The sequence below is a fragment of the Cottoperca gobio genome, chromosome 24 (genome assembly GCF_900634415.1).
Source record: "Cottoperca gobio chromosome 24, fCotGob3.1, whole genome shotgun sequence".
NCBI lineage: Eukaryota > Metazoa > Chordata > Actinopteri > Perciformes > Bovichtidae > Cottoperca > Cottoperca gobio.
The window spans coordinates 1,636,587-1,659,086 of NC_041378.1; the positions used below are offsets into that span (position 1 = coordinate 1,636,587).

At 42.0% G+C, this 22,500-nt stretch overlaps 2 protein-coding genes, 1 non-coding gene and 1 pseudogene across 7 annotated transcripts in view; 2 read left to right on the forward strand and 2 right to left on the reverse strand.

The window, feature by feature from the left end:
• LOC115003879 (cytochrome P450 2K1-like) overlaps positions 1-360 on the reverse strand; it is a 5,606-nt pseudogene extending 5,246 nt beyond the window's left edge.
• A 788-nt stretch (positions 361-1,148) lies between these two features.
• On the forward strand, positions 1,149-4,852 carry LOC115003488 (uncharacterized). 2 transcript variants are annotated; one of them, XM_029425284.1, is made up of 9 exons: positions 1,149-1,282; positions 1,499-1,831; positions 1,959-2,213; positions 2,350-2,394; positions 2,951-3,040; positions 3,128-3,156; positions 3,425-3,481; positions 3,663-3,731; positions 4,138-4,852. In XM_029425284.1, exons 1-9 carry the CDS (start codon positions 1,222-1,224, stop codon positions 4,270-4,272), a joined length of 1,074 nt encoding a protein of 357 aa, XP_029281144.1. In that variant the 5' UTR covers positions 1,149-1,221; the 3' UTR covers positions 4,273-4,852. The 2 variants fall into 2 exon arrangements, with proteins under 2 accessions (XP_029281144.1, XP_029281145.1); XM_029425285.1 differs by having other exon boundaries at positions 1,170-1,282; positions 1,502-1,831.
• Positions 4,853-6,952: 2,100 nt separating this feature from the next.
• Positions 6,953-22,500, forward strand: part of vash2 (vasohibin 2) — a 24,843-nt gene continuing 9,295 nt past the window's right edge. For 2 of the 4 annotated variants that reach the window (XM_029425483.1, XM_029425486.1), the window contains exons 1-6: positions 7,356-7,653; positions 8,459-8,895; positions 17,114-17,202; positions 17,350-17,406; positions 17,839-17,913; positions 22,323-22,500. The exon at positions 22,323-22,500 is cut by the window's right edge and continues 60 nt beyond it. In XM_029425483.1, the coding sequence (XP_029281343.1) occupies positions 8,575-8,895; positions 17,114-17,202; positions 17,350-17,406; positions 17,839-17,913; positions 22,323-22,500 (720 nt within the window). In that variant the 5' untranslated portion in view covers positions 7,356-7,653; positions 8,459-8,574. The other 2 variants (XM_029425485.1, XM_029425484.1) reach the window with 2 other exon arrangements.
• On the reverse strand, positions 18,909-18,981 carry trnat-ugu (transfer RNA threonine (anticodon UGU)). The gene has a single exon. It is a non-coding gene; the product is annotated as a tRNA-Thr (tRNA).

Below are 22,500 nucleotides of genomic sequence, written 5' to 3' on the forward strand. Positions count from 1 at the left end.
GTCATTAACTATGACCTAAATTAAAACAGCTGCATGAGAGTAGTTACAAAACTAGCTGACAATTTAAGTGTAACTGTTAAGAGTGACCAAATGAAATCTATCTGTGCCCTTATGTTCAGGTAGGACTACTGTAATAGAAAACTGAGACACTCAGAGTTTGAAAGAGTTCTTCTGTTGCTTCGCTCCCACTCTGCACTGAGAAGATTAGTTTATATTGTGATCCATTATACCACTTCAGCCATAAATCATAATTACGTTAATATATTTACGTGGTGTGTTCATGTGCTCGTCATCACAGGGTGACACCTCCAGAGCTCTGCTGCTGTTGTTAACCACATTCTCACCAAAACACTTCTTCATTTCTAGGAAAGTAACATTCATCTGCATTGAGGAACTTGTTCTCAAGCCACTAAAAATATCTTCAATTTCACCCGGTATGACCCTAATGCACCAGGGGCGTCAGATTGTGGTGGGCGAGGAGTTTGACTCGCTGTTGCGTTTGTGTGCGACGTCAACATGACCACGTCTTTTTTTGCAGAGCTGTATTTTAGGACCATATTTGTACAATTATATTCGCAACTCAACTTCCTCACAACGCCTCTCGTCTTTTAAAGACGTCGTAAACATCACTGCCACAAATGTAACGCAAAACCAATTGAATGAGTGAAATCCTGTTAAATCTACTGTCTTCTAATCAGCTCACATCAGTGTGTCATTTACTCAACCTGGTCTCCTGGACTTTCAACTGCATTGACAATAAGTTCTTAAAATGCAAATACTCTCCCAAGAAAGACAGAAACACATGAGATTCCGTTCCAGAGGCCTTATATGAGTACAGGTGGTGCTTATAGACAGAACGTATTTAAATGTGAAACACTACAATAGAAAGGTTTTGCTGGGTGAGTAGAGACGTTCTCTGTCAACTCCCACAAACCAGAATCAGTCCTCAGATGATACTTTGAAGATTCCTTCTGTGGGACAAGTTTACATCCTGACTGTTCTTGAACTTGTCGCATGTCTTTTATCTCCATCTTTATCTGTCAGCATGAATTCAACAACTGAAAGAGTGATAAAAAAAGAAGAAAGATTCAAGTCACACAATAAGGAAGTGACACTTTATGAAGTAAGAGGAAGTAAATGCTGTCTCTCTCTTAAAGAAGCATCAGGTCACAAACTGACAGTCGAGGGCGTTTGGACAAGAGACAGAGACGGAGACGCACGATGGTTGAATTCAGACGGATTAAAATGACTTTATTTGTGATGCTGCTGCTTCAGGTAACAGGTAAGGATATAAAACACACACATGACTAAAAGAAACGTTACTAATAGTATTTGAGGAACTAATATTGATTTCGCAGTGTATTTTGAACATAGTGTGTCGAGTGGATTCTTGTAGATTGTTTGTTGTATTTAATATAATCCTCACACATAACTCTAAAGATTAAAGCTGTATTCTTATCACAGTTCATTGTTTATGTTTTCCTCTCATCTTCAACAGCAGTATCTGGACTAAATCCCTCCATCCTCACTGTCAGAGCTGGACATGACGTCACTTTGACGTGTGGAAATGTGACAAAACATCAGGACAAATGTGACGATACTACCTGGCTCTACAGTGGTATTGAGGCCACAGCAACACAATCTCTGATTGAATTAGGACAGATAAAAAAAGGGATTTCCAAACCTCTATCTGACAGACTGAGTTTGACAGAAAATTGTTCTCTGGTTATAAAAAGTGTCACACATGATGATGTTGGTCTTTACAGCTGCAGACAGTTCAACAAATCAGAACAAGTTTCAGACGCTCAGGTTGTTCTGTCTGTTGTTAACAGTGAGTATTTACATCTTAATGTTTTCAGCTCCAAACGGTCACAATACTGAAACATTACAATAATTATGATCACAGTGAGGAAGTGACATTAATCTTGTTTCTCTCTCAATATCTCCATCTTCACCAGTCACTGAACATAAGAACGATGACATAACCATCTTGTTCTGCGCTGCGTTGTCATATGGAGCGTGTAGATACACAGTGGAGTGGGTGAATGAGGGTAATAAGAATCACCTGGAGACATCACAGAGTTCCTGTTCAGCCACTGTGATATTTCAAACTCATGTTGATCAAAAGTTTCTGAAGTGTAACGTGACAGATCATGAGCGTGGGACGATGCTGCTGTGTGGTGTTGACCTCCAGTCCTCGTGTGAGAAAACAGGTACTTTTGGTTTTATTTGATGAATCTTAAGTTTTAAGATCACATTATTCTTCTCACTTAGTGTCTTCATGGTGGACGTCTGGTATTTTATCACCATTTGTTCTGTTTTGATATTTCATGTTATTTTCATCAAAAGGAAGCAAATCAGTGGAAGAAAACATCCCATCAACAACAGAACAAGGTAGTGACTCAACCTGTCTGTCTGTCTGTCTGTCTGTCTGTCTGTCTGTCTGTCTGTGTCTGTCTGTCTGTCTGTCTGTCTGTTGTCTGTCTGTCTGTCTGTCTGTCTGTCTGTCTGTCTGTCTGTCTGTCTGTCTGTCTGTCTGTCTGTCTGTCTGTGTCTGTCTGTCTGTCTGTCTGTCTATCTTTCTGTCTGTCTGTCTGTCTGTCTGTCTGTCTGTCTGTTGTCTGTCTGTCTGTCTGTCTGTCTGTCTGTCTGTCTGTCTGTCTGTCTTTCTGTCTGTCTGTCTGTCTGTCTGTCTGTCTTTCTGTCTGTCTTTCTGTCTGTCTGTCTGTCTGACTTTCTGTCTTTCTGTCTGTCTTTCTGTCTGTCTGTCTGTCTGTCTGTCTTTCTGTCTGTCTGTCTGTCTGTCTGTCTGTCTCTCTCTGTCTGTCTGATTCCGTCGTGTTAACTAATGGATGTAGCTACAGAAAATAAATTTCAAGACAGAAAAAAAAAACATTATTCAGATTTTAGTTTCGGCCAAAACGTTGTTAACATTTAATTCTCCTTCCAGGGTTAAGGTGGTTGTACATCATTGGGGCTGTGGGTTTAGCAGCACTATTAATAATCGTTGTTGCCGTCATCAGACAGAAGAAAACTAAAGGTGAGAACATTCACTGCTGAAACTATTAGAACAAGACTTTTTGATGAACCTGGATTTTTACTAAACTCGATTGATTTGTCTTTTCAGGGAACCAAACACAGGGGGGTGAAAGAATGGTGAGTTTTAAACCTTAATAATGAAATGTTTATACAGGTATGAGTTAGAAAAAACAGTTTGTCTGTGTTCTTCCAATTACTAAAGTGTCTGTGGTTCTAAAATAATCAGTTCTCACTGTGTTGTATTGACCCTGCAGACATCTCTATCATCTTTAGAATTTAGCTTGAGAGGAATATTTGGTAGAGACATTTACAGCATGGCACACTGTTCTATAATAAGTATCTATTGACGTGAATGGAAAACTTTAACTCGACTGTATTTGTGCAGGGACAGGGACTTAACCCTGCAGTGACGCCGCCCGGTCCAGAACCCAGTCAGGACACGGTGAGATCTCACACTACACCAACTGCAAAGTTACACCTACTGCTATTTATATTTGTTCTCTAAAATGTAGCAGTAAGAGAAATACTGTTAAATGGTTTTTCTAAAGGAGTCCAACTTCCCTCTGCCACCGAGATGTAAAGTTACGTTACTGATCACTCACTATGTTGTCTCCTCTGTGCAGGCGGATCCTGAAGAAGGTGTTTCCTACGCCTCCATCAGCTACACCAATAAGACCGACAGTAAAGCCCAGGTCAGCTGTCTGATTGGTTACGCAGGTGTTGGTCGTAAATGACGAAACGGGAATCTCCAGCCATGTGGGGCTTTCAGCTAAAAGCATGCAGCATGCTAACTACATCCATGGTGCTAGCATGCTCACAATGGCAATGCAAACATGCTAATGCTAAGCAGGTGCCATGATCACTATCTTAGATAAGCATCTTAGCATGCTAACATTTGCTGATTAGCATTAAACACAAAGTACAGCTGCAGTCGTCACCAAAGACCATAACATTCATTTATTCACTATGTTGTGTTTATGTATGTTTTTATTGTATTGCAATTCATTGTATTGTGTTTTTTAATGTCAGGATGCTGCTGTGCACCGTTAGCTTTCATCGTGTTGAATCATTTCCATGTGTTTCTCTCTCGTTTCCCAGGGTCAGAGTAAAGAGGATGATGAAGATGATGCCGTGACCTACAGCACTGTGAAAGCTTCTTCTTCTTCTTCTTCTGCTGGAGCGGCGGCGGATCTCAGCAACCTCTACGCTACCGTCGACAAACCCAACAAATAAGAGGCCACAGTATAGTTACAGCTCATGTCGTTACTCTGATTTTACTTTGATATCTAATAAGAAAACCAAGTCTGCAGTGCCTTTAATCCACTCACTGTGTCACTGATATGTAATGAGCACACAAGCAAAATTGTCTCTGCAGTCAAAATCCTGGAGAACATTTAATATTTAATAATATTTTGTACATAATGCTCTTACCAGATACAATACATTGTTATTGATACATGAAGGAAGCTCAGCTGCATCTGCTCTTTGTAGTGTTTTAATATCTTTTTGCATTTCAGTTCTTACATGAACACGTTTTGTTTTGTTTTACAATTATTTGTATGATCATTTTCAGGATTTATTGCTATAATAAGATGTTCTCTGAAGGGGGTGTAGTAACTTAACTAGCACCACAGCGTAAAAAGTAGATGTGAGATAATATAAATGAGAAAATGTGAATAACATATGATAACATATTTTCCTTTGTAAACGGGCTTAATATTGTTTTTTATTGTATTATTATTTGTGTTTTGTGCGTTTGTATTTTCTTGCCAAGTTTTGCCCCAATAGAATAAACATAACATGAATAATTTAATTAGTATTTCACTTTTCTAGCTGGGAGCACAACACGAACAACAAAAAGCAACCAGATAAAAGTGAAACTTTGAACATTAAGTTTGCTAATAAAAAACAAAAAATGTGACATCCCTTATCGACACTGAATCCTCTGTGAGGAGTTCATGTTGAATTGTTGAGTATTGACTGATTTGTAGAGAAAAGAAGGAAAGGAAAAGTATAAAGTTTCAGCTTTGTAAGAAAACCAAACAAAAAAACAACAACTTGATATCAGAGTGAGGAAGAAAGTCACCATGAGGAAGTTGACGCCTTAATAATAACAGGAAGTGGAAACTCTATTTCTCTTTAAGAAGACGTTGACAGTTGAGAGAGGCCGAACAAAATGGCTGGATTACTGCTTCAGATAACAGGATACATATTTATACTGTATATAAGTAACAGAAACATTGCAACGTTTGATTTTAACAGTGATTTTGGCGGACTCTTGTACGGATGATCATCTGTTGGCTCTAAAATCATCCTCACAATAAATATGAACATAATTACCTGATATTGGGCTGTGGCTCAGGCGGTAGAGCCATCTTCCAGAAATCGGGGGTTGGACCCCTTGCCTCTGCATCCTACATGTTGGGCAATTTACTGAACCCCAATTGTCTCCCAATGGCTGTGAGGTGGTCCGATGAGCAAGTGGCACCCTGCATGGTGGCCTCTGCTGCCACCATGTGTATGAATGTGTGTGTGAATGGGTGAATGCTGGCTTCTGTAAAGCGCCTTTTATTGATTCAAGACAGAGTCAAGACAGAGTGTTGGAGCCAAACGTTAAATCAGACCGTATGAATCTCTGGATATTAAGAAGGTCCCAGTGGAGGATGCTGGTCAATATGGCTGCAGACAGTTCTGATCAGAACATCAACAAGGACACAACTTAGGTCTGTTGTTACCTGTAAGTATTTACATCATAATGTAATGTAATGTCTGTTAGAACAATACACTGAAACATTACAATAATTATGAATAAATTGGTGATGTTAATTTCTAGTCTTGTTGTCTTTCGCTCATAATATCTCCATCTTCAGTGACTGAACATCACAACAATGATCAGGTGACATTAAACAGGGTAAAGATAAGGTAAGACAACAAAGATATAAAGACATCACAGTCTTACTGCTCGACCAAAGTGACCTTCAGGACTTTATTTACACATCAAGAATTATGAGTTATTGAAGTGTAACGTGACTGATGGTTACACTAAAAAAGTGTTTACCTTCAAGCCTCAGACCTCGGGTGAGAAAACAGGTGAAAGTCAAACCGTTATTTAGTGTTCAACGTTAATTGTTTTTGCTAAAAGTTGCACAACTGCACTTTTATTTGAACATTGCCAAGTGTTCACCTATCCAATATGTATTGCTGTAAAAAGATATTTGTCCAGACGGCCAGAAGGTGGAGGTGTAGGTTAAGTTACTACCATAAAATGTGCCCTACCACAATGTCCAACATTCATTGGCGGATTAATTGCCATATTAAAATGTATATGCTCAATGAACTTGTTGTCAGTCACATTGTTGTGCTGTTATGTATATAACTGTTGGGTTGTAGTTCAAGAATTAATAGATATTTTAATTTTATTTGTAACTTTTTAAAGCATGTTTCACCTGTAGTTGCCTTATATGCAATGCGATGAACATTATCGAACCCTTTATTATCATTATTATTATTATTATTATTATTATTATTATTATTATTATTATTATTATTATTATTATTATTATGTAGTCATCATTATTTACAACCACATTTGGAAATTCTCTTAAAACTGATATTATGTATTTTGTGGATAGACTTTTGCTGTAAGAATAATTGCATTTTATTCTAGACTGTTCAAGTCTATTCTATTCTGAGAACGAACCTTGTCAAGCGCCTGAAAATGTACAAAATGTGCATCAACAGTTGCAACAAGGGGCAGTAATTCCCATTTGTTGCAGCTATATCACTTGTTGACGCCTTCGTCCGTCAAAATCAACCAATCAGAGAGCGTTGTCAGTTCCAATTATCGTTGAGCGTACTCTTTGGCCCGCCCCTCTTTGTTGGCTCGACCAATGAGAAGCCGCCGAACGTTGGTGCTGCCGTGGATACGAGAAACCGAGGGGTTGAGGAAAAACAGCAGGTAGCTAGTAGGTCCGCTTTATCCCGATGATTTAATCATGTGATGGATTGAAGAAGCATATTTTTTTTATCAACATGAAGTCTGATTTTATTGAGAGATAGTTCATACCGAGGCAGTGTCCAGGCTGCTGACGGGGAGGAATGCACAGAGGAGGTCATTTTCCCCGGACTCGGGTGGTGGGAGGCAACGGCCCCCGCAGTGTTGTTAGCTAGCTAGCGAAACAGAAGAACTTCCGGATGATATTTTCAAAATACATAAATCTCCGACGAGAACAGGATTCGTTTGGTTGAAGTTCTCGACACAATAAATTAATTGATACACTTAAACCTATCCTAAACGAAGACATGGTGGGTTTATGAGTATGCTGCAACACTTTCCTAGTAGTATTCTCTACATAAAAATCATCGACAAACGTACTGCTTTTATTTTGAAGTGGAATTTACCGTATTCCTAGCTCAACGGTTGTTAGCTTGTGCTAGCTTGACACATACAAGAAGGAGTGAAGTTACAAAGCCTCGAACCAAAACAAGACTTTACATCCTGAGGTGGAGATGAATGGGACCTACCTCGTCTCACTGTGTGTTTTTCCAGTCAAATGCCTTATAAACCGGAGGGTCTGTCGTTTATCTGAAATCGGAGCCCCGGGGGAAAATATGGTACTGTTGAATTAGTAACGGTTGGGATATTTCAACGTTACATTGGAACAAATCTGTGGTTTGGTTATTACCGTGTGCCTATGATAACGTTACTCGAGTTAGTTTTGAACACATTGTTGTTCTGTTATAAGTTTTACATATGCTGTAATATAGTAATAATGTAATATAGTTTGAAAATAAACTAGCATGTCTTTGACACTCATGAATTGACTTCTGTACGGTAGCTAGCTAACTATACAGTCTTTTTTCATCACTATACTATATACACTATATAATCGCATTTTCTTGTTGATTGTATGATCACATTTTTGTACTTGTGTATTTCTCACCTTTGCTAATCTAGTCCAATTGTGTGATTCTCAATGTTGATTTAACCACGTTCATCGCCTAATGTGCTAAGTTACTAAAACCTATGATTTCTAGACCATTTTAATATTTGACTTTTATATTTATACTATTTACAGTTATTGTAGGGTTTTGGCTATGAAAGAAATCAGTCTTGGGTGACTGCTGCTACATTGGGGAGGATTTTTCTTCCCTATAGGGAGTTGTATATATGTTGGCAAGGCTTCATACTCTACTGTAGCCCCACCATTCCTCTCTTCTACTCTGTGGGAAGCACCTTATAAACCCATTACTCTACCTTTTATGGAAATATTACATCTGATCCTTGCGGTAACGTAAAGAAAAAGGCCTGTACTGTAGACCTATTCTAAAAAGGGTACATTTTTACTGCGTTTAAGTCTGATTTAAGAATGCAAAATGTGTTCCGGTAAGGTGGACTTTTCTTTTATTGCTCTGCCAGGTTTGCTGTAGACGATCAACATGTACTGTCCAACACTGACAAACAAGAAGAAGCTCTTGTAGCTGGAGGAGGATTGCCTGCCCTAACCTTTCCTCCTCCTGGCCCTCTTGGGATCAATGACCGGACCCAACTCCCCAAGCCGGACCGGCACCTCCTCAGCCAAGCTGAGCAGGCATGGCCGGTCTAAGAGCTCCAGCTCGCACTGCCTCCTCCGCTGCAGCACCCATGAGGAGTCCTCCGCCTCTACCCCTAATAACAGCTCCCGGTCCCCTGGGGAGGAAGAGGAGAAAGATGGAGGGGTTCTTTTCTACGTTAACAGGACCGGTTTTCCCATCGAGAGCGTAACCTGGGACAGGATGTGGTCCCATGTGTCTGCTGTGCACCCCGAGGGCCAGGAGATGGTGGATAGGATACGCAATGCTGCATACCTTCCCAAGGTAAGTCAACTGCGACTGGTTCATCACTCAAGTTGTAGACAAAATAAGACGTCGTGAGTAAATATTTGAACATTGAAGCAACTGAATTCCCACCACAAACAACGGTACAAGCCTTTGTAAAAATACTGTATAGGTCTATTATTAATTAGTAATGTGTTCATCTGTGTTAGTGAAGTTTGCCTGTGTTTAGAATATGTTGTCATAACTTCCTAAAGTATGTTGTAGTATTGTTGACCTGCAAGTTGGTGTTCTGTTCGTTGTCTTATTGCCTCTTTGTTAAACCTGTTTCACAGCTGAATATTATGAACTCCATCCTCATTTCCCTGACTCATTTTTGATCACCATATTTCGTCATAATTTCTAGCATTCAAAGCACATCTACTTTGAGTCGTCAATTAGTTTAAAGACTGATCAAAAGTAACCTAGGAAGTTACCATACACTCAATATCAAATACACATCGAAAGAGGCTAGTGGGGATGACGGCAGCCATGTGCTGGTGGTTCATGGCTGCTCATTGAGTGTTAATAGACTCTTTATGAAGGGATTCCTCCTGGAACCCTCTGGGGCTCCCTGTGGCTCTCATTGTAAACAGGCCTGATATGTTCTGCTGTGACAAGACGGGATGGATGAGTGTGAGAGCGGCTCAGGATTCTTCCTGTACGCTTCCTAAAGAGTGGCTCTGCTTGCTGGTTTTCATTGTGTTTGAGATGCGTATTCAGAACACACATGTTACCTTGGCTGTGAGAAGGGCCAGGGTAACATTTTCAAATAGTGTTTTTTAACCCAACCCAATCTGCTTTCATCAAATATGTGTCCCTGCACACAAACTTCTTATGATATCGCCTCTAGATGTTCTTCTCTCCGAGTGTGCGTACTGTAAGAGATGTACGGTCGTGATATGAGTCGGGGAATCAGATCATGCGTCTCCAAATCAGTGCAAAGCATAATGGAAGTGTGTGTATATTCACAGTTACATGGCTTAGGGGGTTAATGTCAACCTCTATTTCACGAACACCCACACTCTCAGGTGTACACTCATACTCACACTGGAATGCATCACATTACCATGATGTGCTAAATTGGTGTGCCATACCTGTCATGTGATGTTAAATCTGCCTTTTTGGATTAGTCACAGACAGTTTGTGTGACTGACTCATTGTGACTCCTGTCTCACACGCACACATTTGTACTATCATAACTGCTCCAGGTTACATAAATACTGTATGCTTCTTACAGACATTTTTAAAAGAATCAGGAGCTGAAATGACAAACGGGTTACAAAGCAACCTGAACATTCCCGTTTCATATCAATTACAGTGAAACATTTGGCAGAGGTTTGAAACCTCATTGCAGTAACTCCCCACACTGCTGGAGCGTCCTGAGTAAGACATATAGCACCAAAGGGCTCCAGGGGTGTGCTGCTGAACACTTGATCCTGACCTCTGACCTCTGACTGCCTTGTAGAGAATGTCAATGCACAAAGAATGTTCTCTATATCATTTACAGTAACTTTAGTTACATGACACACACTAAAATTAAGGTTTGCCTTAATATTCAAGGCGTGTTAAATGTCGACTAATTGATCAGTAAACATGTCATGATGGATAATCGATTAATTGTCAAGTAATATATCAAGCAAAAACAAATAAATGTTCTGATATTTTTAGAGACTAAACTATTAGTGGAATCATTTTCTGCTCTTCATTATTGAGCAGTATTGTTTGTGAAGCTGCAGAACAGACAGAAGTCAGTGAAAGGGAAAAATATGTGCTGACCCCCACGCACATGATGCACATCCTTCTCTGCTGCGACTGAGGCCCCTCAGCCCAGATTCTCCTCATAGTTTTCCTGTCAGTGATTTGGATGAATGCTCGTTGTGTTCCAGGCTGTGGAGGAGGGAATGTGGTTGTTGTTTAGCCCTACTAATTGACCATGTGGTCATTAGTGACCCGGTTAGCAGGCAGGCCAGAAATCCCATGTTGTTGTTGTGGGCAGAAGGACGGCCGGACGACGTGTGCACACAAACAAACACACCATTGCAGAAGAACTGTACAAACAGAATGCACACACATAAACCACTTCTCTGTTTAGTGACACGCCGTTGGTCATAATAGTTTCAGATTTAACGTTCAGGTGTTCATAATAAGCTTTGAGCGAATTTTAACTGTAAACCCTTTCGAAGCCTTTCAAGGAAGAACATGCAGTACGTCACTTACAACCTGTTTTACCTGACGTACTGATGGATATGTCCAACTAAAAATGCTATAAACTCTACTTGAAAGTTTAAAAGATTAGTAAAACAACCTTTTTTAAAGTGTATGTCTCGTTCATTATATTAAACTCTTCTATCTTGTGTGTAAAAAATAGTATTAAATATTGATTTTGCTTTAAATTGCTTTGTTAGGACGCTGTTATGTACAATATGGAGCTGTATGAAGGCACCCAAGGTGTCCGTCGGCTTGTTGTATTGTTGATATGCAACCTGTGTGTGTGTGTGTGTGTGTGTGTGTGTGTGTGTGTGTGTGTGTGTGTGTGTGTTACCACAGATACAGTTGCAGATGCTCTGATCCTTTTGTTGAGGGAAGGTGGAAGAGGAATAACTTTGTTATTGGTATAAATCCTGTAATCTGAGAAACATCGTTTAATTTATATTTATCAGAATTTAGTAGATGCAAGATAGTTTCTGGTGTAGGTGTAGGTGTAGACCAGCTGTGATGAGAACTCTGTCAGTGAGCCACCCGGACAGTTTGGGGGTAGATGAGATGGATCGGTCCGGGATCAGAGAGTAAACGTAGGTTCTGTAGGTTTCTTTGAAACATGTGGTACCCTCAGGTGGACTGAACACAGCGTACATCGGTGTTATTATCAGCCAGTGACCCGTGTCCATGCTGCCACTCTGTGTCCTCATTAACAGAATAGAAGTCTTGGCACAGAATTACCAAATAATCCCTCTAATACAATCTGGGTAGTGGATAATCTCTGGATACCAATTGGACTAACCTAAGGGCTTTAAATGGAAAACTGGCTCGAACTCGTCTGAGCAAAGATCTCTGTCAAAGCTCTGAAAGCAAAACTAGAAAAGCGATAAGCATTATTCACTTTCCAACTCTTTTCAATTGTTGAATGTTTTAATTTGAAATGTAACATATTGGTGCGCCCCATAAACAAAACCTGACTGGTTTAAACCATGAGCGTGTCGTCATCAGCAGTTGTGTTTCATGTGCATGTGATGGTCACTGGAGCAGGAAGAAAACTACCAGCACAGTGGACGTTATCACCAAATAGCCTAAGTAGGATAAACGTTTTCGTCTCATAATCCATTGTAGTTCCATTGTTCTGGATTAAAATGTTTCTGTTTAGGCTGTGACAATAGGATTTTATTTTAGATGGGTTTTGTTTTTTTGCATTTGCAAAGGTAGAACCAGCTCAGACATACAGTAACAAGAAAACAGCTGTGGGTTACACATCTCAGGGTCCACAGACATCGTGTAAATGTCTGTCTGCAGAAACTCGTGTCATTTTGTCGTTCAGGATACAAAGGATTTTTGGATTTGACCTTCAATGGATGCCTGCTAACATGGATTAGTTTAGGCAGATGTTCTGAGGCAAAGACTACAGGGAGCAATAATCTTCAAGAAGGTGTTCTTTAGTGTGATTACTGTAGTCCTGCAGTAGATACAAGACACAGTGCTGTCAGCGCTGAAGTGGAGTCCTCATGACAAGGCTGTTGTCACTTTCTATACAACCAAGTAGAAGGAAAGATTGCAAGAAGCAGGGAGTCTAATGTCGACACTTTGCTTAATCATTTGTTTCTCAGCTGTTTCTCCTGCCACAGACACACACACACACACACACACACACACACACACACACACACACACACACACACAGATAGACATTCCTCAGGATGTCCCGCTCTAAAGATATCTTGACAGCAGGAAATACGACCCTGTCTCTCTTGTTTCCATTTTGAATACACACAGAGCAAAAGTGCTTTAAAGGTAATGGAGGGCGCTGCTGTCTGTAGTAACTCTTCATGTCAGTGTACTCACAGCTGGTACTCTCACCTGGTACTCTCACCTGGTACTCTCACCTGGTACTCTCACCTGGTACTCACATCTGGTACTCTCACCTGGTACTCAGAGCTGGTACTCTAACCTGGTACTCACATCTGGTACTCAGAGCTGGTACTCAGAGCTGGTACTCACATCTGGTACTCTCACCTGGTACTCTCACCTGATACTCTCACCTGGTACTCACATCTGGTACTCAGAGCTGGTACTCAGAGCTGGTACTCAGAGCTGGTACTCAGAGCTGGTACTCACATCTGGTACTCTCACCTGGTACTCTCACCTGATACTCTCACCTGGTACTCACATCTGGTACTCAGAGCTGGTACTCAGAGCTGGTACTCAGAGCTGGTACTCACATCTGGTACTCACATCTGGTACTCACATCTGGTACTCAGAGCTGGTACTCACATCTGGTACTCTCACCTGGTACTCAGAGCTGGTACTCAGAGCTGGTCCTCAGAGCTGGTACTCAGAGCTGGTACTCACATCTGGTACTCTCACCTGGTACTCAGAGCTGGTACTCAGAGCTGGTACTCAGAGCTGGTACTCACATCTGGTACTCTCACCTGGTACTCAGAGCTGGTACTCAGAGCTGGTACTCAGAGCTGGTACTCACATCTGGTACTCACATCTGGTACTCACATCTGGTACTCAGAGCTGGTACTCAGAGCTGGTCCTCACATCTGGTACTATCACCTGGTACTATCACCTGGTATTCTCACCTGGTACTCACATCTGGTCCTCACATCTGGTACTATCACCTGGTATTCTCACCTGGTACTCACATCTGGTACTCACATCTGGTACTATCACCTGGTATTCTCACCTGGTACTCAGACTTTTACGTGTGCTCTCCATCAGTCCTGTATTTATATTCTTATAATCTCGTTGCTTTTTCTTTTCTTTTCTTTAACGACCGTCTACTCTCCTCTCCATATCTCCTTCAAACTGTAAAAAATTCAAAAACCAGGAAGGTCATAAAACACTCGTATAAAACATTGTTATTTTCTCCTAACGTCTCTGTTTATACTTCTGCTGTTTCTTGTCTCTGCTGCTGGGTCGGGCAGGTTGCCAGCCGGCCTCCTGGCTCCGGAGGGGGAAGCTGGTGGGAGAAAGAAATAGTGGAAGCACGATGGAAGTAATGATGATGGAGAAGACGATAAGGAAGGGGTGAGACAGAGGAGAGCGAGAAGGGAAAGGGAAGGACAAACCAAAAAGGAGGATTTGAACTAACTATGAAGGGGAGAGGAGGACGAGAAGATAACAGAAGAGGGGGGAGGGAGGTCGAGCCAGATTAATTACAAATTGGGACTATGACGTGATGCTCTCCCAGCTGAACTCCTGATGGAGACGAGACATATCACTGGTCACTGACTGCGTTTGTGTCTACAGTATAACGTGCCGTCAGAGAACTGATGAGCCAATGACTTTGTTCACATGTTTATGTTTTAGCCTCTGTTTCTCAGGGTGACGTTCACACTGCACCTAAATCTTTGACTCCTCACAAGAGCAGCAACTCTGTACGTTCACACAGTTTGGATATGAACAGCCGTGACATAGTGCTGACTCTATGCAGAGCGGCTCCACAGTTGTTGGGCTTGTGGACAGATACAATACTGCAGTCATGCTATATATTCTTGTTACAGGCGCTGTGGTTGTGATGTGAATGCGTTCAGCTAGCACAACGTAACGACTAAATACGTAACTTCATCTTACTGCATTTAAAATTGAGCCTTTTGTATAGAAGTCGTGCACAGACTGACCTGTGTCAGAGGGGAGAGAGGAGAGGAGGATGAAAGGGAGGGATCACCAGAAATCTCAGTGCCTGACCCAGCAGCCAGCAGCTTTACAGTGTGTGTGCCAGCTGATGCTGCCAGTGTGTTACGCCTTGCTGAGGATTTTACAACACAGGCGATTATACAGCAATAAAACCTGCTATTTACTGCTGTTGGCTGGCTGCAGACTGGTTTATGGACTGAATGAGTGTCGACCGGCCTGATAATTAGAAGAGTGACCAGTTGGTTGATTGTTTTACTCGCTCACTGACAGACCGGTTGGTCCTTCGCCTGGTTTGAAGGCTGATCTACTGTTTGTAATCAATGAGTGCTTGAAAGGCTAAATCATTGCTTTATTGGCCGAGTCACTTGCAATGATGTTGATGGGTTTTTCAATGTGGAGCGTCCCAGGGACCCACAGGTTGATCACATTTGTCTTTTTTGACAAATCAAGTCAGTGTAAACTGTTAAAACAGAACAACTACAGTCCTACTGAGAGAGAGTTGCAAAGATCCTTGAGAACCATTGAAAGCTTATAGGAGTGTGTACGTTTAAAAACAAAGATGTCATGGTGTGTGAGGTTGTATGTAAAGAGACAGATCCCAATTTTATAAGTGGTTTATTTAAATAAGTAACCTATTCTAGGTAGATCTCTACTGCCGCAGTTTTACACGAGTACCCCAACGATTTAAAAAAACAACACAACTTGTGTCAGTGCTCGCCGTCCATTTTGTCTTGTTGTCTTCAGCTCTCATTTCATGCTGTAAATAAACAGCGAGGGAGAATCTACAGGAAATTATAGGGCTACAGTTCACCCTTCCTGCACACACACACACACACACACACACACACACACACACACACACACACACAGAGGAAGTGTCGCTTTGTGTTTAAGTCTGACTCACTCTGTCGGTGTGGTCATGTCCTTTTTATAAAGACACATCTGTGACCTCTGCTGTTCTCTCTGAAATCCTCGTTGAGGTGAGACGGCAGCGTGGTTCCACCGAAGACCTCTCTGCTCACAATGTGTGTGTCTGTGTGCCCAGCGCTCTGAGGTGCTGCACTCCACATAACACAATGGTACCACAAGTACCCCGAGTGGTAGCAGCGGTGATCTACTGCTCTCATAAACATAAGCCTGACGGAGCTGAGCAGAGTTTCTGTAGTCGTGTTTCTAGTCTGATAAAGAAAGAATACATCAGCGCACCTTCTGACTTCCAGTTTCTCTCTTACCACGAAGAAAACACACTTCATTCAAGCTGGACAGAAACAAAATAAAACTCCCCCAATCTGTCTTTCCACTCTTCCAACAATCAGCAACTTTGATTTGGTCGAAATAAATCCTGAATTCACGAGTTGGATGCAAACCCATGCTGGCTCTCCACGCTGCTTTCCCCCGCTGTCTGTCTCTGCCGCGGCTCGTTGGCGGCTCTCACTCTGTGTCTTGGGAGACAGACCATTGAATTAACAAATGACAATAATCTCCCTGCTGCCTGCTCTTTGTTTGATCCTGAAGAAGGTCTCCAGCACAACTCTGTCCAAGTGAGGAGGAACACTTTCATGCATCAACATAAACTGCCCACGCTGACATTCATTACAGCAGAATGATTCCTTTTGGCGCCACCAGTCAGTGTTCGCTCTGAGCAGCGAGGCTTCTGCAGGATCCTCTGCACTTTGAATGCCATTGCGCCTCACAGCTACCAAGTCGTATTCTGTTGTAGTTCTTCCTGCATCCGACGCCGCCACTGTCAGGTCACTGCATGCAGGAAGAACAGCAGGTTGTGCAGCTGACGCACAGAGAACTGCAGGCATTGTTCACACTCCATCTGTAACTCTGATATACGGTTGTGATTTCTGCTCGTGACTCCAGCTTTTAATTCAATGTTCTTTATTGTGAGAGGAGTATAAATAGTTGACTTGTGTAGCAGTGGTGGGACATCAGTGAGCCGTACGAGCCGTCATGGGACATTGTGAAGGCAGATTTTTAAAGATGGTGGTCTGATAATAATCTCTGTCTCTCTCTGTCTCTCTCTCTCTCTCTCTCTCTCTCTCTGGTCTGTCTCTCTCTCTCTCTCTATAGGATATATCTATCATATATATTCAGTCTCTAGAGCAGGATCTCTAAGTCTCCGTCATCGTCTCCTATCTCTCTATCGTATCTCTATCTATATAGATCTCTCTCTATGTCTCGTCTCTCTCTATATCTCTATCTGTATCTCTCTGTCTCTCTCTCTATCTCTCTCTCTGTCTCTCTCTCTCTGTCTCTCTCTCTGTCTCTCTCTCTGTCTCTCTCTGTCTCTCTCTCTCGCTCTCGCTCTCTCTCTCTCTCTCTCTCTCTCTCTCTCTCTCTCTCTCTCTCTGTGCAGCATCCTGTTCCCTCAGTCCCGACCTTCAAACCGTCCATGTCGGTCCCAGACTGGCTGGTGGCCATCCAGAACTACATGAAGGCTCTGCAGTATCCTTTAGCGCAAAAACAACAGTAAATGTTGCCATGACAACCGATGCCATAGTGTGTCTCATCACATTTGACACCGGCGTGACACCGGAGACGGATAAAAGAAGAATGAACTCTGACCCTCTGTTTTCCCTAACCTTCCATCAGATACAACCACACAGGGACACAATTCTTTGAGATCAAGAAGAGCCGTCCGCTGTGTGGGTAAGTGAAGTGACACACTATGCTTTTAACCTGACACCCTGTGTAAATACTTCCACTCAGCACCAACACATGCTGTATGTTTGTGTTACGTCCCTGTGAACCATACCATAATGTAATTATCTTGATTTGCTTACTTAGTAATCAGGTGACAGTTTGTACACAGTGAAGACATTTCTAACCATCTGATGCACGAGATCTTCATTTAATGTTTAACAGTTTGTTTTCAGGACACATGTTTACAGATACTTTAGTTTGGGATGTAACTAAGTACCATCCAGCTCATGGTCGTCTGTATGAACACAGTTCACAGTTCTCTCTTCCTATTCCTCTACTCACCACTCTTCTGCCTCTCGTCCTCCTCCTCCTCTCCTCTCCCTTCCCCTTCTCCTTCTTCATCTTCATCATCTCCTCCTCATCATCCTCCTTCTCCAGGTTAATGGAGACAGCAAGAGAGATGATCAGAGAGTCTTTGCCAATCAAATGTCTCGAAGCCGTCATCTTGGGAATGTATCCTTTCCTTACACACACACACACACACACACACACACACACACACACACACACACACACACACACACACACACACACACACACACACACACACACACACCAAGCACTGGGCCAAAAGGTTATTTTGTTGTCTGTGGGTGAAATCAATGAGACATGTTTCTCTAATGTCTTAATGCCCCCCCCCTCCACCACCACCCTTTCCAGCTCTTACTGAACCGTGTTGCCTGGCAACAAGCCCTCTTCAAAGTTTAACCCCCCACCATGCACACACACACACACACACACACACACAATTCAGAAGCTTAGTATTATCCGGCAGAGCTTAAATATTAAAGCAGCAATCTGTAGTTTTTTGCAGCAGCTTTAATAACACAGTTCGGTCTGAACAGACTCAGCGACAGTTTAAAACGATAAAGTGATTCCCTGATCATTCTCTAAAGCAGTGGTTAAAATACAATTCATATTAAATAAATTCATTTATGTCGCTATTTTCATTAAACATCAAAGATTTCAGAGTTTCCACTTCCAATCATAATTTGATCCAATCATTGTGCGTGTGCAACCTAACGATGAGATCTGCAGGGCATCATCGACGCAGTTTCAACAGGATATTAGACGTGTGTGTGCTGCAACACTTTTCTGAGGGTTTCTTCATGACGTGAAAGATTTCTCTGTGTCTCTGCGACTCGATGGTCCAGTTTCACATGTGCTACTTTCACAGTGGCTTTTCTCCAGGGCTGTCAGGGTGGCAGCAGACCTGACAGTGACTTTAATTGAGACTGGCTTCAGCCTACAGAGGAGAGAGGGAGGGAGGGAGGGGAATTGAGAAAGTGGCAAGGGTGAAGGAAAGAACGGACACATCAGCGAGAGGGATCGGTGCTTTTCTGTTGCTTCCCTTTTAAACAACCTCACCCGTTTACATTCAATTCAGCATGGAACAGTGTCACCTTTCACCTTTCACCTTTCACCTTTCATATACTATAAAAGGCATCAGGCCCCAGTGAGAATTGAACTCACGACCCCTGGTTTACAAGACCAGTGCTCTAACCACTGAGCTATAGGGCCTACCTGCATGTGAGAGGTTAATGACCAGGCTTTGAAATGTTAATGTGAGTACAGGCCACACCCTGTTTGCATAGCAGGTAATGTTAGGATAATGCGAGACCAACCAAACCAGTTGAATATCAAATAGTTTGAACTTCTGCTGTCTGTTGGGATTTAGTGGAATAACTTTAATATCCTTAATTTGAAGTCTCAATATAATCATCTTGTTAGTTTGTTTTCCACACAATCACTTAAACAATTAATGTTCTAATTACTCAATATTTCTGATCAAGTTTGTTGTTAATGATGAGAGTGATGAAGAGCAACTGTTGTTGTTGCCAGTTGGAGTCTGTCTGCCTATCTGTCTGTCTGTCTGCCTATCTGTCTGTCTGTCTCTCTGTCTGTCTCTCTGTCTGCCTGTCTGTCTCTATCTCTGTCTGTCTCTCTGTCTGTCTGTCTCTGTCTGTCTGTCTGTCTGTCTCTCTCTCTGCCTGTCTGTCTGTCTCTCTGCCTGTCTGTGTGCCTGTCTGTCCGCTGGTTCCCTCCCTGAACAGCGATCTGAATTCTGCAGTGTATTCAGGGCTCGTCTTGGGTCACAGCAGGTTTGTATGTGGGTTTGTTCACTGTGTGTTCGACTCTGTGACTCGGTGTATTCACCGTCACAGAGTAACTTTTTGCAGAATAGGACTAGAGTTCAACACTAACAAACTTATTCCTGAAAGCCTTTAACAAGTGTGTGACGAGATATTTCATTTGCAGGCTGTTTGGGCCGACTGGACAAAGAGTGTGTGGACACCTGAACATTACACGTGTGTGATTGCTGGAAAGCTCATTCCTAAAACATGGAATCTATGTAGATCCTCACATACTATATATAACAAGAGGACGTAGTCAGTGGGACGTCACCCATTGGTTTGTGGAATACCGCTTTGAAGCCTCGAGTTAGGCATTTTGGCTTCTTGGTTTTTGGCTTTTGCTATTTAGTTTAGTTGGAACCAGAAATGTCCTGAGTGGACTGGAACGCTGAACAAGACATTTTCGGACGACCAAAACATGACGATTAACTTTCATGAAGTGAAACACGGACAACACCCAAGTGACCTGTCAATCACAAAGTAGCCCCGCCCTAAAGCATTTTCTGCTTTATCGACTATTATAACAACTAACGACTAACATAGAAACATAGAAATGTAGAAACATAGAAACGTAGAAACATAGAAACGTAGAAACGTAGAAACATAGAAACGTAGAAACGTAGAAACATAGAAATGTAGAAACATAGAAACGTAGAAACATAGAAACGTAGAAACGTAGAAACATAGAAACGTAGAAACATAGAAACGTAGAAACGTAGAAACATAGAAACGTAGAAACGTAGAAATGTAGAAACGTAGAAACGTAGAAACATAGAAACGTAGAAACGTAGAAACATAGAAATGTAGAAACGTAGAAACGTAGAAACATAGAAACGTAGAAACATAGAAACATAGAAACGTAGAAATGTAGAAACATAGAAATGTAGAAACATAGAAATGTAGAAACGTAGAAACATAGAAACGTAATAACATAGAAATGTAGAAACATACAAACGTAGAAACATAGAAATGTAGAAACGTAGAAACATACAGATGTAGAAACATGCAAACGTAGAAACGTAGAAATGTAGAAACATACAAACGTAGAAACATACAAACGTAAAAACGTAGAAACATAGAAACGTAGAAACATAGAAACGTAGAAACATAGAAACGTATAAACGTAGAAACACACAAACGTAGAAACATACAAATGTAGAAACATAGAAATGTAGAAACGTAGAAACATAGAAACGTAGAAACGTAGAAACATAGAAACATAGAAATGTAGAAACGTAGAAACATAGAAACGTAGAAACATGCAAACGTAGAAACATACAAACGTAGAAACATAGAAATGTAGAAACATACAAATGTAGAAACATACAAATGTAGAAACATGCAAACGTAGAAACATACAAATGTAGAAACGTAGCCTTGAGTTTGCTTGATGATGAGAAAAACACATGACACTCCAGACATAAAGAGGATTTTTATGTCTTTTCCAGTATATTCTTATCTTGAATGTTGCTACTTTGAAATTGAGTGAGGAATGGAATGTAGAGAGGGGGGGGGTGAGAGAGAAAGAGACGGCGATGGATAGAGAAATGGAAAGGCATAGTGACGGAGTGAGAGTGAAAAGCCATTGGATCCGCTCCGCATTATATCCACAGATAAGGTTTCTCACTTACCTGCCTGTCAAACACAGAACTGTGAAGTACAATATTTGGAGGACAAGAGAGCTTTAAAGCCGTCAGCTGGGGGGGTGGGACGCACATCGCAACTCTCTCGTAGTCTGGCAGCCGATAGGGGGAGTCAGAGAGAGAGCTCCTGTTAGCAGTGTGTGTGTGTGTGTGTGTGTGTGTGTGTGTGTGTGTGTGTGTGTGTGTGTGTGTGTGTGTGTGTGTGTGTGTGTGTGTGTGTGTGTGTGTGTGTGTGTGTGAGTGAGTGTGATCAGTGTTCTAGTTGTGTTGATGACCCTCAGTGACTATTTAATGAAAACAGCAGTGCTGTAGCATCCAGGCTGCTGAGAGGACAGGCTGGCAGAGCAGATGGACTGTGTGTGTGTGTGTGTGTGTGTGGGTGTGTGGGTGTCTGTGTGTGTCTGTGTGGGTGTGTGGTTGTACAGATTACCAGTTGGATACCTGTCGGTGTTTGCATTTGTTGACCAGTATTTGTGAAATTTGTAGTTCTATTTTGTGTCCATATTTTGTTGAGCTGATCTGAATGTTTCCGTATTAGTTCTGCGTTACTCACAGGAAAACAAGTCTCCCCTTTCCTCTCTATGAATCCAGGAAGGTTATGTTGAAACAAAGCAGGCACAGAGAGATTTGGATCGATAGCATTTAGAGATGGTTGTGAACAGCAGGAAATGAACGGAGGAAAGGGAGGAAGGAATGGAAATTATAAAGAGTTAGAAAAAGAGAAAGGAATGAGTATATCAAAGGTCCAGAGGTGCACACAGCTCCACACACATGTACCCTGCACATGTGTCATCAGCTCATCTATATCTCTTAGTTCATCACGTTCAGTCCGACAGGAGGAGCTGCACAGACGCAGTCACAGAGCCCTTGTTTACCCTCTGGCATTTTCATAGTATTGGCCGTCTGAGAATCTAATGTCACACGACTCGAGCTGCTGTGCCGCCTCTGCAGAGACAAACAAATTCACTTTCAGGTTTGTACCGTACAGTCAGAGTGCGTCTCGAATAGTTCATCTGAGAAATTGAAAAATACAACAATGCACCAAGCGAGATGAAACCATCCTTGACTCCGGCGTGTCGACTAGCTACCTGACCAACGGGCTGACGTCCCTCGAGCGTTTCCCCATCAGCTTTAAGACACAGTTTTCGGGCCACTGCTTCCACCACGTCGTGCTGGGCGTCTACTGCAACGGCCGCTACGGATCACTTGGCATGAGCCGCCGCCCCGACCTGATGGACAAACCACTGACACACCGCACACTG

Excerpts from the sequence above, each read along its gene's own strand:
- LOC115003488 (XM_029425284.1), top strand. The coding sequence starts at position 1,222 with ATGGTTGAATTCAGACGGATTAAAATGACTTTATTTGTGATGCTGCTG. Across the intron at positions 1,832-1,958 it reads TGTTCTGTCTGTTGTTAACA|TCACTGAACATAAGAACGAT; the intron begins GTGAGTATTTAC and ends CATCTTCACCAG. Across the intron at positions 3,482-3,662 it reads CAGAACCCAGTCAGGACACG|GCGGATCCTGAAGAAGGTGT; the intron begins GTGAGATCTCAC and ends TCCTCTGTGCAG.